General features: G+C 40.5%; 2 protein-coding genes across 2 annotated transcripts in view; both read right to left on the reverse strand.

The window, feature by feature from the left end:
• Nucleotides 1-3,767: 3,767 nt before the first annotated feature.
• LOC124035715 (pygopus homolog 1-like) lies at nucleotides 3,768-8,799 on the reverse strand. Its single transcript, XM_046349315.1, has 3 exons — nucleotides 8,592-8,799; nucleotides 7,060-7,145; nucleotides 3,768-6,812 (listed from the first exon to the last, which is right to left on the reverse strand). Exons 1-3 carry the CDS (start codon nucleotides 8,638-8,640, stop codon nucleotides 5,610-5,612), a joined length of 1,338 nt encoding a protein of 445 aa, XP_046205271.1. The 5' UTR covers nucleotides 8,641-8,799; the 3' UTR covers nucleotides 3,768-5,609.
• A 1,573-nt stretch (nucleotides 8,800-10,372) lies between these two features.
• The window catches only part of LOC124035716 (protogenin A-like), a 45,602-nt gene continuing 41,593 nt past the window's right edge, over nucleotides 10,373-14,381 (reverse strand). The window contains exons 18-19 of the mRNA XM_046349316.1: nucleotides 14,258-14,371; nucleotides 10,373-14,125 (exon numbers count right to left, since the gene is read on the reverse strand). Coding sequence (XP_046205272.1) covers nucleotides 13,730-14,125; nucleotides 14,258-14,371 — 510 coding nt within the window. The 3' untranslated portion in view covers nucleotides 10,373-13,729. The remainder of the gene's footprint in view (nucleotides 14,126-14,257; nucleotides 14,372-14,381) is intronic.

The following is a 14,381-nucleotide window of genomic DNA, read 5'->3' on the forward strand; positions in this document are numbered from 1 at the left end:
AGGTGTAAATCTGAGAGCCCAACATTTTCATACATGAAAGCGAAGACACGATTTCAAAGTTGTATTTATTAAAATAAGTTTTGCAATAAAATCTTTGTTAATTTAGAAAAAGAGTTTGTGCCATTTTAATATTAGTGCATACATTCATTATAAAGAACAAAATACAAAACAAATTAACAAATGAAGCTTTAGGTCATTGAAGAAATTAAACCATATTGTTCATGTTACAGAGGCTCATATCTAATCTATTACCAGACCTCGCAATTGAGCCCTGTTTGCCATTTTTTTATACCTCTGCACAATTTTCATAAAACCACAATCAAATTGTTGTAACTATGAGTGAAATTAACATTTGAGATCATGTACCGGTACATTCAATATCCTAAAGGTAATATAATCAGGTGCTCATTTGAAAATGATATCCTTTTTTGTGGCCAATCGATGTGGGAAAATACAAATACTTAATGTGCATGTACAATGAACATACAGGTTATTCATACATTACATACTAATAAACAACATTTGAAAATGTCAAGAAAATAAGGCATCTTGTGTGAAAAAATGGGCTTGAAAATCAAGCTAACTGCACTTTGCAAACAACGAGATATGTAAGTGGAGTTGTTATTCTGTATCGAATGTACTTATGAAATAACATTTTGGTACATGACCATTTAACCATTCTCAATTCATTAGGAATGGGGTAATAATATATTATTCCTATAAACATTATCAATATTTTGATCACACAATATTCAGCCTTGTCACAAACGGCTAATAGATTAACAGCCAACAACATACAAATGCAGTTTTCACTTGTTTAAGCAAAATATCTAAAAGTGATGATGTATTAAAACAATTGTAAGGCTGTTGATCCTGATGTTAGCACTGAATCAACAGTAAATATTAACTGCTTGTTCGTAGCAGATGAAAAAGTAAGCAAACATTGATATAATTACATTATACAAAATTGAGCACAGTACTATTCACAATGCCACATTGAGTAGTTTAAAAATCTGAGTAGTTTTGATCAGTAGTTTTGATTTGGTTTATAGAATATTTAGATTTTTGTTTTTAAATGACTGACCATATGAAAACTAATCTCTGAACAATATCAACTACCAACATTTATGTCTGATGGGCCGAAGCCTAACTTGAGCAATGTACTCCCATAGAAAGTAGGCGGGATATATTTATTATAAACTCAAACATCCCCTCACTGTCAACTGTGTTTATTTTCAGCAAACTTAACATGTGTAAATATTTGTGAGACATAAACTGAACAAGTTCCACAGGCATGTGATTAACAGAAATGGAATAATGTGTCCCTGAACAAAGGGAGGGGGGGGGTGTCAAAATCAAAAGTAACAGTCAGTATCTGTTGTGGCCACCAGCTGCTTTAAGTACTGCAGTGCATCTCATCATGGACTGCACCAAATTTGCCAGTTCTTGCTGTGAGATGTTACCCCACTTTTCCACCAAGGCACCTGCAAGTTCCCGGACATTTCTGGGGGGAATGGCCCTAGCCCTCACTCTCCCATCCAACAGGTCCCAGATGTGCTCAATGGGATTGAGATCGGGGCTCTTCACTGGCCATGGCAGAACACTGACATTCCTGTCTTTCAGGAAATCACGCACAGAACAGGCAGTATGGCTGGTGGCATTGTCATGCTGGAGGGTCATGTCAGGATGAGCCTGCAGAAAGGGTACCACATGAGGAAGGAGGATGTCTTCCCTGTAACACACAGTGTTGAGATTGCCTGCAATGACAACAAGCTCAGTCCGATGATGCTGTGACACACCACCCGAGACCATGACGGACCTTCCACCTCCAAATCGATCCCTCTCCAGAGTACAGGCCTCGGTGTAACACTCATTCCTTCGACGATAAACGCGAATCCAACCATCACCCCTGGTGAGACAAAACCGTCCTGTCTGGTCCAGCGACGGTGGGACTGTGCCCATAGGCGACGTTGTTGTCGGTGATGTCTGGTGAGGACCTGCCTTACAACAGGCCTATAAGCTCTCAGTCCAGACTCTCTCGGGCTATTACGGACAGTCTGAGTAATGATGGAGGGATTGTGCGTTCCTGGTGTAACTTGGCAGTTGTTGTTGCCATTCTGTACCTGTCCCGCAGGTGTGATGTTCAGATGTACCGATCCTGAGTAGGTGTTGTTACACGTGGTCTGCCACTGCGAGGACGATCAGCTGTCCGTCCTGTCTCCCTGTAGTGCTGTCACAGTACGGACATTGCAATTTATTGCCCTGGCCAAATCTGCAGTCCTCATGCCTCTTTGCAGCATGCCTAAGGCACGTTCACACAAATGAGCAGGGACCCTGGGCATCTTTCTTTTGGTGTTTTTCAGAGTCAGTAGAAAGTCCTCTTTAGTGTCCTAAGTTTTCATAACTGCAAATAATTTGAAAATATACACTGCTCAAAAAAATAAAGGGAACACTAAAATAACACATCCTAGATCTGAACGAATGAAATATTTTTATTTAATACTTTTTTCTTTACACAGTTGAATGTGCTGACAACAAAATCACACAAAAATTATCAATGGAAATCAAATTGATCAACCCATGGAGGTCTGGATTTTGAGTCCCACTCAAAATGAAAGTGGAAAACCACACTACAGGCTGATCCAATGTTGATGTAATGTCCTTAAAACAAGTCAAAATGAGGCTCAGTAGTGTGTGTGGCCTCCACGTGCCTGTATGACCTCCCTACAACACCTGGGCATGCTCCCGATGAGTTGGCGGATGGTCTCCTGAGGTATCTCCTCCCAGACCTGGACTAAAGCATCCGCCAACTCCTGGACAGTCTGTGGTGCAACGTGGTGTTGGTGGATGGAGCGAGACATGATGTCCCAGATGTGGTCAATTGGATTCAGGTCTGGGGAACGGGCGGGCCAGTCCATAGTATCAATGCCTTCCTCTTGCAGGAACTGCTGACACACTCCAGCCACATGATGTCTAGCATTGTCTTGCATTAGGAGGAACCCAGGGCCAACCGCACCAGCATATGGTCTCACAAGGGATCTGAGGATCTCATCTCGGTACCTAATGGCAGTCAGGCTACCTCTGGCGAGCACATGGAGGGCTGTGCGGCCCCCCAAAGAAATGCCACCCCACACCATGACTGACCCACCGCCAAACCGGTCATCCTGGAGGATGTTGCAGGCAGTAGAACGTTCTCCACGGCGTCTCCAGACTCTGTCATATCTGTCACATGTGCTCAGTGTGAACCTTCTTTCGTCTGTGAAGAGCAAAGGGCGCCAGTGGCGAATTTGATAATCTTGGTGTTCTCTGGCAAATGCCAAACGTCCTGCACGGTGTTGGGCTGTAAGCACAACCCCCACCTGGGGACGTCGGACCCTCATACCACCCTCATGGAGTCTGTTTCTGACCGTTTGAGCAGACACATGCACATTTGTGGCCTGCTGGAGGTCATTTTGCAGGGCTCTGGCAGTGCTCCTCCTGCTCCTCCTTGCACAAAGGCGGAGGTAGCGGTCCTGCTGCTGGGTTGTTGCCCTCCTACGGCCTCCTCCACGTCTCCTGATGTACTGGCCTGTCTCCTGGTAGCGCCTCCATGCTCTGGACACTACGCTGGCAGACACAGCAAACCTTCTTGCCACTGCTCGCATTGATGTGCCATCCTGGATGAGCTGCACTACCTGAGCCACTTGTGTGGGTTGTAGACTCCGTCTCATGCTACCACTAGAGTGAAAGCACCGCCAGCATTCAAAAGTGACCAAAACATCAGCCAGGAAGCATAGGTACTGTGAAGTGGTACGTAGTCACCACCTTTGATTTCATAGAAGTCTGATTGACTTGGAGTTACATTGTGTTGTTTAAGTGTTCCCTTTATTTTTTTGAGCAGTGTATTAGTTAGTTTCCCTATTTGCAAAAATGGAAGCCATGCTTGAAACTATATTTTGACAAAGAAGTTTATTTTGAACCAAGGTTATTTTCCCTTTATGCAGTAAGCATGTCTCTTAGTACTAATTATCATATTATTTGACCTTTCCAAAATGAAAACAAAATATAAAGAAATGTTGATGTAAATGCATCATGTTTGCGCAAAAATAATACAATTAAAGCAAAGTGCACACATACTAAAAACATTTTGAGCATTGTACATATCTTTTATATAATAGGTTAATTTAAATGAGATTAATCTGTATACTGTTTTACAAAGTAACTTCATTTTAGGCTCTAAATACATTCAATATCAACAGTTTAAAAAACATACATGGCTCGTTCCACAAAATGAGTGCCTTTTGCGTCCCTTTGGTATTTTACGTAGAAATTGTGCATCAATATTGAATTTTAAAAGCCTGTTTTTATATGAATGAAGACTTGCTAAAGTGCCAAAATTCTGCATTTTGACATGTTCCTCCGTGCACTCTGACTTCCAGGAAGAATTTAACCCACAAAACCCTAAGATTTATCCAAGTTTAAACCATCATTGTAAAGCCCTAGTTATTTTATTTGCTTTGACAAAGTCATTTTATGAAGATTATTTAATGTGATTGGTGAATAATTTTAAGGTAAAAACACAACAACCTGGCATTCATTTTAAGGTCAATCCTGTTATGTGAACTGAACTTTTGTTTTAATATTGTGAAATGATTCCTTTAAAAAAAAGGAAAAGCAACATTGAACATCTAATAGTCAAATCCTATTGTAAAATCAGGTGAGCTGGTTCTACTCTTTTTGGCCATTTTCTGGTGTTCTGTGGGAGCATAACACGAGCATAACACGTTAACCCTGTTACCCATAGATAGATTAAACAGGCTACTTTTGGGGGGGAACATTTATACTTTTTTTCTTAAGCTTGAATTCAATTGCCCCTCCCTGTTGCACACACAACTTCCATTTCCACTGTCACGAGGGGATTTATGTCTAATTTAAGATGACATCTTCAACCCTGTTACTTTTAAACTGTTTTTTTTCTTCTCACCAAGTTATACATACACCTCAAAAGGCATCGAATTGGTGGAACGAGCCACATGTATCGAATCATTTATACAAAATGTATCAGATCCAATTCTGGTTGTATAGCATACAGTACAGGTGTATGGCTTTGGAACACCACTCCAGCTGTGACTATCAACGTTTTGGGAAACAATCATACTGCTCAAAATCTGTCAAACAATAACAGCAGTTGAAAAAAATATATGATTAAAACGTTGAATACGTTTGCATCCGTCAATCAGTTAACCTTTCCGGATAGCTTACTCATACTGATGTTATAATAACTTATATAAACCATAGGCCAGGAAATTTGAGCGAAACAGTGAGGACCTTGTTAAAAGAATGACATTATTGTGGTCAACATGGCCAATGGTACCTGCCCAAAAATAGGGAATACATATGACATTAAAGAGAACTTCAGTCTAGCTCTTGCATCAGTCTAAGCAGGGGACAGACACTGCTATCCAAATTATACCAAATCTCAAATAAAACAACAAAATGGTAAAAATGTAACCCTTCGTAAACCCTACATAAAAACGTAAGGAAAAATCACCAACAAAGGAAGTATAGCAAAGGAAATAGTATAACCAGTATATTAATAATGTTACTGATGGCCCATATTCATGATCATATCACTCGCTGTTAACTGTTGGCTGCTGCCCTGCTGGCTGCCCTGTTATCTCCTTTGTTCTATGGAGCTGTGCCCCTTTCTCCTCCATGCAGATGTCACAGCCCCACACTGCCGACACCTCTGCTGTCAACAGGTTGTAAGCTGTCTCAGTCATTCCAGTACAAACCCTGTGGAACCATTTTTGACATGAGGCCTCACACAGGATAGCTTCCTGGTCATCATTCACTTCATTCAGGCATATTCCACACGGAAACACAGGCTCTGTGGAGGAGTGGCTAGGCCTGTTGGGATGCATCAGTGTCTTATTGATGACCACACCACCACCTCCATTGCTTCTACTCCGCTCCAGGGGGGCTGCCTCCATGTGCCTGCCTGATTGTGGGGACTTCTTCAGAGAATCATTATTGGGGTGGATGATGCCGTTGATTTTCTCTGTGGTGTTAGGCTGACTTGCACCCTGACAGACCAGGGCGCCTCTATTCTTTGATTTCAGGTCGACAGAGTTTTTCTGACCCATGATCTCCTCTGAGCCTTGGCTTCGTTTCCATGGAGATGTATTCTGGGATGTACTTTTGCTTGACACCACCTCACTCATGTCCTGTTTAGGTGTGGGTGTATTGGACTGGGCAAAGCTGTTGTTTTGTTGCTGCCGAATAAAACCGGGACTAGAGTCCATGCCGGGTCGGGGAGGTGGATTCCCAATTGGGATGACTGTTGATCTAAAGCTCGGGCCCATGTCAGGAGAAGTGCTTTGTGTCACATTATGCAGATGCACCTGATTTAAGTTGCCACGGGGACCTGGTCTGAAAGATTGATTGGGTGGAAGTGGCATGATACTGTTGTTGTTGTTTAATGGTGGATGGTTACCATAATTGGGATTTTCATGGTAACCATAGTTAAAGCCGGGGGGTCGATTGAACCCCATGCCCATTTGATTCTGGGCAAAAGGGTGGAGCTGGTTTCGTATCTGGTAGGGACCCCTGTAAGAAAACGGCATCCTATTGGGCATGAGGTGGTCCATCTCGGGCGGGCCATAGCCACTGCAGCCAGGGTAGTGCGGGTTGCCAAAATATGGGTTCCCAGAGGACAGAGGCTTGAAAGATGGTGCGTTGTAGTTGTCATCAAAAGGATTGGCAGCCACTAGGTGGTCGGCACTTCGGTTTGGTGGTGGAGCATACTCGGATAGGGGAGCGAAGAAATGGGCCTGGGGACACACATGAAAAGGCAATGATAAAGGTAGTTGATACAGAACTATGTAAGCAGCATCAAATACTTGACTATCAACAGCCATTCAGAAAACTTCTCAAAAGTTTGATGAATAATTGAGCAGCATATTAGTTTTGTCTTGAAATAACATTGTTTGACTGAATGAGTTTGGTTAATATTGGAAACCACAAGATTTTTGACCTATACAAAGAAAAGGAATCTCAGAAAGTTATATTGTATTTTACCTGTGCGTTCAACTTGCACTTTTTCTTGTCTGGGCTATCCAGCAGAGCACCCGGCCCTCCTAGATCATCAAGCCCACCATCTCCACCTGAGAAGGAAAACCACACAAAATGTTATACAGCCATATAAAATGCAGGTTTCCCATTAAACTACAAGGCACACTTTTCACTCTGACAGACATTGTATAGAAAACTTACTTGTGGCATGCCAATATGACGAACAACACAGAACTTGTTTAATTTTCTCATGAATGGCTTATTGCCTACACCTTTGAGAAGTCTATGTGCAAGCAGTGTCAGGATTAAATTATAAGAAAGGCTAGCTGCACACTGTTTTCATGTAGTTTAACCAAATTTCAATGGTCCAATCTTCTCCATTGAGAAGAATCTAAAATGTTTGGCAGCTTGCTGCCCCTATCACGTTGTCCATGTTGCCCCTATGATATGCGGCAAGCTGTAAACTCATGTAACCTAAGTATGGTATAGTCAGTATACTTGGTAACCAGAACGAAATTATCAGTATTCAGCAGTAGCCTCTCCTCCTCTCCAGGGTATATTACCACAATAGATCAATACAGTAGAACTCTGTAACTCACCCCTTTAAAGTAGTGTACTAAATAGGCAATATGATGCCATTTGGGGCCTAACCATGGTCTATAGAGTTCCTGACAGCCTCCCAGTCTTCATACAGGCGATAACCAACATCCTCCTAAAGGCTCCTCAAGGATGCAAAGGTACATTAAAGTTTCAATCACAAAGACGTGTTGGATTGCTATGCCACTACAATGGCTGGTATCTATGATCTACTGGGTTGGGGGGGGGGGGGGTCATACTGGCCTGGTATCTGTTATCTACTGTGTCTGGGGGGGTCATACGGGGCTCTTATCTATTAGCCTATACACACAGCTCTGTAAATATGTAACAGAATGCTATTAAAACCACCCAAATCTTCTCCTTTGGTGGGCTAGTTTGTGTAATAGTTATAAAAATATTTTAAAAATTGCAAAACAGTAGGCTTGCTCTTGTATGATAGCCTACAGTAGACTACTGGCGCATGTGATGAATGGTCATCAATGTTTTCAATTTCTGTAGCCTATATCTTGTTGTTATAAATAAATAGTGCCTACAGTTTATGCAACATAATTTGTCCCACAGAGGTAAAACAGACAGTCGGTTAACTAAATGCACTTCATATATCGTTCACGGCAATAAGAAAACCTCAGCTGGCTACATTTAAAACACTTCGTGGCAGTTCCAAATTTGCGAACACATTCCGACAGTGAAAGTTTTGTTGAACTTTCCACGTCAGCAAGGTCAATTAGATTTGGATAGTTTACGATATATATTTTTCCAACTGAAAATGCCAGCGCTGTCTATTTATTTGGAGTTTCATTCAATACTTCAAAGGCCTTGAGGTAGGCCGATAAGCTCCTTCAACGTCGTAATTATTGTCGAGACTTGTGTGCAGCGTGTCGTGCCCCCAGACAGCAACATACCACGCGCAGGAAGGGAAAAATATCGAAAACGCGCATTACCTCGGGTTCTTTTGAGCGAGAAGGTATCTTTATCCTGTTCTTTTGACATTACAGAGCTTCTTACATGACTTAAACGTGCATAATTGTGCTGAAAAGGTAACAGTACCCGACCGCTCTCTACCCCCAGGAGCAATCACAACTATCTGTGTGACGAGGAAAGCTGCAATCGCTTGCAAAGTTTGGGAGGAGCAGACAAATTCAACTTCATGATATCCTGTGTCACGCTGGGAAATTATTGCTAACATTGTATCATTGTCACATATTTCTCCACGTGGCACATGACTGGAACTTGTAAAGCACGGTTAATATTAGATTTTGACAAACGGAACCTTTGTGTGACAGCACAGAGACCCCTCCACATTGGCATGTTGAATGTGTCTGCACTGCCGCTCCGTCAGAAGTGTCGGTGTATTGTGATGAACCGCTGATGTAATGATTCGACTGGGGCGGAAGCTAATACGTCCAGTCTGGATATTTAGTGGCAATATCGGTCTGTCTAATAACTGTTTATTTTAAGTTTATGACATACTTACCACTCTCTTTGGATGAGTTTTGCGCTATTCATTTTCTTAAGTGTTATCTCCTTAGTCATGATGAATTGCAGCCTAATAGGCCTAACTTCTCCACACACTTCAAAAGTTGTTTTTACTGTAGGAATAGGCTACAGTATTTACAGAAGGCAAAATGTTATACCAAATTAAAATAATAAAGTTGTTGTTTAGGCTACACTTTTTGTTTCTTTTTCACAGCCATCTATGGACACCATTTGTTTTGGTAGGTTACAGATCTCTCCAAACAGAGGCTCTACTGTCATACACATGGGGTTAAACAATCCATGTATTGACCTTTCTCATCCATTAACAGTAATTAATTGCTGCTTTTTCAGATAAGGGAAGACCAATGATTGGATGGACTGTAATAACTGAATATAACTGAAGATAATGCCAGAGGGGCCTTTAACTGACTACAAGAGGAAGCCTTCAATCTTTGGCCCCAAATGTCCGGTGAGGAAGACAACCATTGTCACAAAATGGACCAAAGGACATGACCTTACAAGTGCCCTCCATGGTCTGTGTACGTTTTGTTATTTTGATTTCAGAGTGAAAATGGAGAGTGAAAAACAGAACATCAACTTATTTTCTCACAATGTAAATTATTGTGTGGATTATAATTAACTGACAGTGTTGTAAGGGTTGATGCCTTTTTTGTTAGTGCAAATCAAGTCTGACATTTTAATGTAGAAATTACAAACTTTAGAAGCCTTTTTTAAACCTTGAATACATTGCAAGTTTGCATTTTTTTGCTGTGCAGGACATTTCCTGCAACAACAGGCTGATCAAATTAAGATCCTACACCTGTATACATTTATAGATGTAGGCCAATTGTCGTAGCAAAAGCCGTGTTCACAATTGAAGAGAATAGCACCCGTCTGCCTTTCAGTCAGCAGGAAAGGATGTTGATGAGCTATAAACCATATCAATAAAAAGGCTTATTTTAACTTACTGTATTGGCTACAATAACGAAAATCACAAAACATACATGGACCCTCCAGGTAAGCCTCGTGTGTCCCTTCTATGCCCCACACGCTGATACAATGGAGATCACCAAGTTCACCTTCAAGAATTAATAGCAAACAAAAATTCATGGCAATATGCATTGTGTGAGTTACAAAGAAGGTTATTATAAAAACTACTGATACAAACAAATATTAGAGTATCATTATAAAACTATTAAACTGTATTAGAGTAACAATGAGGACAGACATACCAATACGTGCAAGAAAGTTCACATTGTTTATTTTTATTTAAACTCAGAATCAGTCATTCTGAGAATAATTTGTTTAACTTATTTGTAACTTTAATTGGACAAGTAGGCTAACATTTTCATCATGAAGAAAGTTGTAGTAAGGACCAAGGCTTGCCTGAATGTCTTGAAGAAAAGCTGTTGGTGTGTGATCAAAGAGCAAACAGAAAAAAGGAAAACAAAACATTAACACAAAATAATGACAAAAGGTACATTCAATTTCAAGGCCTGTGCCTGCTCTTACTATAACTTTGAAACACACCAATGCGAATCTGTGTATTGGTTACACAGACTCCCAATGTTGTGTCCCAAAGCTACTCTCACTACAACTGTGAAGCAGCTGTGGGTTCCCCTGAGTTTAACTGTAAATGACCCACAGGGCTCCACCATTGCAGCTAAAGCCATCAGCACAGCCTTTACAGAAAAACGTGACTGCAGAAGGAAAGAGGACTCGGAGCACCAGAGAATTATGATTCACACCAAGTCCTCCACTTTATCCCTTTATATTCATGTAAAAAAAAGGAAAAAAAAGAGAACAACTCTTGAAATTAAAGAGACACAGGACTGGATCTGCATCACTCGTTCTTCCATCTCTTGCATAACACTGACCCCCTCTGACTATAGCATCCATCACATCTCTATCAAAAGCTGGAAGAGGAACCTGAGGTAGAAGACGATATATCACTTATCGGACATTCACAACCAATACGAGAATGCAGAACCCTCTCAAACATTCTGATTCTGAAAACATATATAAGAATGAGAACCCTATGGTTACTCTTTATCACAATTGAAAAGATGAACAATACTGTTACTGCTCAATAATAACTTGTCTATTCCAGTTTTTAGTTGTTATCAGAGAGCTGGATTGCGGTCACTGGGCATTATAACAATGCAGAGGATTACACATGTAAATAAAAAGCAAAAACAACTAAAATATTCCATATACAATATGAACTTGACATTTTAACACAGCTTTTCAGACTAATGCTCATCTACAACAGTTTAAAGGGGTATTCACATTCGTATCAAAGATTAATACATTTTAGGCATCTAGGAAAAAACTAAATTCAGTTGGTACTTTCTCAAAACTGGGGTATACGAAACCCCATAGAAATAACAATAATATATATTTCTCCTCCAGTGAGGAAAATGTTAAAAAGAATGTAGAGAAATGTATTTTTTGCTTCAATGACAAATAACAATGCACGTTTAAAAGCACTAACGGTGTACAACTTTCATCTTGGTTTGTGGTCTAATAGACACCCATTTATTAAGTAGTAATCAAAACCTAAATGGAGATAAAGCTTTTGGAACCATATAAAATGAGAAAATATCATGCAAAGATATGAGTCTAAATGGATCTTTTGTCAATGTGCAACAGTGAACTGAATTCTTTGGTATACATTGTTTGCCATTCAAAATAAAGTAAAACTGATTGTGTCACACTTCATGCAAACCGTCATCCTATTAGTTAGAAATCCGTTGATTGAAAATACTGTTACAATGTAGGATGAGAATCAATATAATATACTGTATTTAGCTCTGCATATAATTTCCCCCTACAATGTACACATCTAGTTGCAACAGTAAAGCTCTAAAGAAATCCAATAATAGGGTGATTTGGTTAGTGTGCATGACATTGATTATTGTCATTTTAACCATTATCAAGGGCCCAAAATCCTGGGGGCACTTTGAGAGAACCCGCATCTCAACTCAGTTGGTCACAGAACGGGGGCACACATGTGCAAGGCGTTCGATTTTTGGTCTAATACATGAGAAAAAAATAAATGTAATTTTCCCAGGGGCCCACTGAGAGATCAAAAACAAACAGAGGGAGCAAACAATTACTTTGTATGATAGCATCAGTCACCGCTACACATTGGCTGTGATCAACAAATCAAACTAATCTGACAAGTGCTAAACTTATTTTTCTACTCTATGGTAAAGTATCAACTACTTAAAGAACAAAAAAGTAATTCAAATCTGTACTCAGTAGTACATAAACGTAGACAAAAATATATCTTTAGAGATAAAATGTTTTCTTGGTGTTCATTCACTTCCATCGCACTGATTTAACGCTTTTGGTTTTCAACAATTGTTCTTCACACTTCTCCCATCCCCATGTGTCAAAGAGCTGGACCTCAGATGGATCGGACTTTGGTATAGGAGCCTTTCTGTTTGTTTCCGACATCTGAGGGTCTCTTTCCCCATTAAGGCCATTTATAAAGCTTTTAAGGTCTGCTGTATTGAAATGCGTCGACACAAGCATTTTTGGTATGTTCTTTCCCAAAATAACCAAAAAGATAGCCTGCCATACCCCAGACACATAATTCCAACTGAATTCAAACAGGTTTTTCCACCTGTGAGTGGGGCATCACAAGGCTCTGAACCGTAACTGACAATGTTCTAGAGATACATTCATAACAGATCTATGGCAACTACCCTCTACAACGAACAGCTCAGCACTAAGAAGATACCCTGTCAGTCAACCATGGAACACTACACATGGCTTTTCAAATGTACTAAACCTAGTTCCCTGAGTTCAGGAGAATAATAACAACAAAATCATTCTTAAAAAGAGGTAGTATAAAACAGGAATTGCAAGGAAAACTGCACATTGACAACAAAAAATCTTAACCATTATTACTATGGATAACCTGAAAAGTGTCATACTGGCTTATTACTGAATTTCAGCAATTTATGTAGTAAATTGTACTGGCCCTTAATCTACCATAGCCAAGTAACCTGAGAAATAGTCCAATTAACCTGTGATAAAAATAAAACGACAAAGCTTTAAGTGAGATCTGCAGTACCCTTACAATCCCGTACTTCATTACAAACAAGGAGGAAAATGAATACGGGACTAGTCTGACCTAGTAAAAACAAATTGCCATCAGGACGCATTAGTTGTTCCATAAAGGAAGAGACCCCTTCCATAACGCAGGTATAAGTCATTATCATTAAATATATAGTTGGAGTTCACCGAGAGGTAAACTGAGGTAGATAATCAGCAAAAGAAGGGCTCACTCTACACTTTGCTCCAGTGATAAACTCTTAAATAATGTCAGAAATGTAACAGTCACATTTCACATTTTTGACAATCTCTTGAAACATTCATGGTGGGTGAGATTTCTTTCAAATACATACAAACATTTAGAATAAAAATAAAATGAGTACACATTCACTAGAAGAAGATTCTTCGATAGAAATCACCAGAACCCAAACCAGAGCCCAGTTCTTCCAAAGACCTGGATTTTTGGATAACTGCTCATTGTCTTTTAGAACAGTGGAGTGAGTTTAGGGTTGAGAGATTGATGGGAGGACACAGACTGCTAGAGAGAAAGTGCAGGCTGGGAATTGTCTGGGGCCTGATCGTGATGATGGTTGCACGGTTTCTCCATGGAATCTCCAATCTCCAGGTCGAGGTGAGACTGCTCCCCCAGCTCACCCTCACTCTCCTGGGCAGGACTGCAGCCTGACCCCCCACTTTCCTCTTCTTTCAGAGACGCAGTGCGGTTGGTCATCTCTATGTCGTCGTGAGAGTAACGGCCCGAGTCGCCTGTCTCGTGGCTGCCGTCGCTGTTGGAGGAGCCCTCTGTGTCACCAGGTGGGCCAAACAGGACCTGCAGGGAGGTGGGCTGGTTGGGTGACGACAGAGACTCATCCTCGTAGCACAGCACTGTTGCTCCTGGCTGGTACGAGCAGATTCCATGGCTTTTCCTCTGGATCTGAGTAAGTAAGAAAAGGTGAACAAAGGGAATTCATATTGATAAAAGGAGGAATAGCTGCTGGTCACCTCCTATTGTGTTCTATTTAAGTAATGTTATGTTACTTGAACACTTTTGTTTTATCTTTCTTACCTGGCTTTTCTTAGCATTCATTTTTTTCTGATTTCTGAAGGAAAACCATTTATTTTTCTTCTCAGTGATTGGATAAACTGGTCCAAGGCTATTGATGATCAAATTTGTTCCACCCTGGAAATTA

This window comes from Oncorhynchus gorbuscha, linkage group LG05, assembly GCF_021184085.1.
Source record: "Oncorhynchus gorbuscha isolate QuinsamMale2020 ecotype Even-year linkage group LG05, OgorEven_v1.0, whole genome shotgun sequence".
NCBI classification, from domain to species: Eukaryota; Metazoa; Chordata; class Actinopteri; order Salmoniformes; family Salmonidae; genus Oncorhynchus; species Oncorhynchus gorbuscha.

What these genes read in the sequence shown, in the direction of transcription:
- LOC124035715 (XM_046349315.1), bottom strand. Translation starts at nt 8,640, where the DNA reads ATGTCAAAAGAACAGGATAAAGATACCTTCTCGCTCAAAAGAACCCGA. An exon ending in CTCGCTCAAAAGAACCCGAG is followed by an intron (nt 7,146 to 8,591) that starts GTAATGCGCGTT and finishes TTTCCTTCTCAG; the next exon opens with GTGGAGATGGTGGGCTTGAT. An exon ending in AGTGCAAGTTGAACGCACAG is followed by an intron (nt 6,813 to 7,059) that starts GTAAAATACAAT and finishes GTGTGTCCCCAG; the next exon opens with GCCCATTTCTTCGCTCCCCT.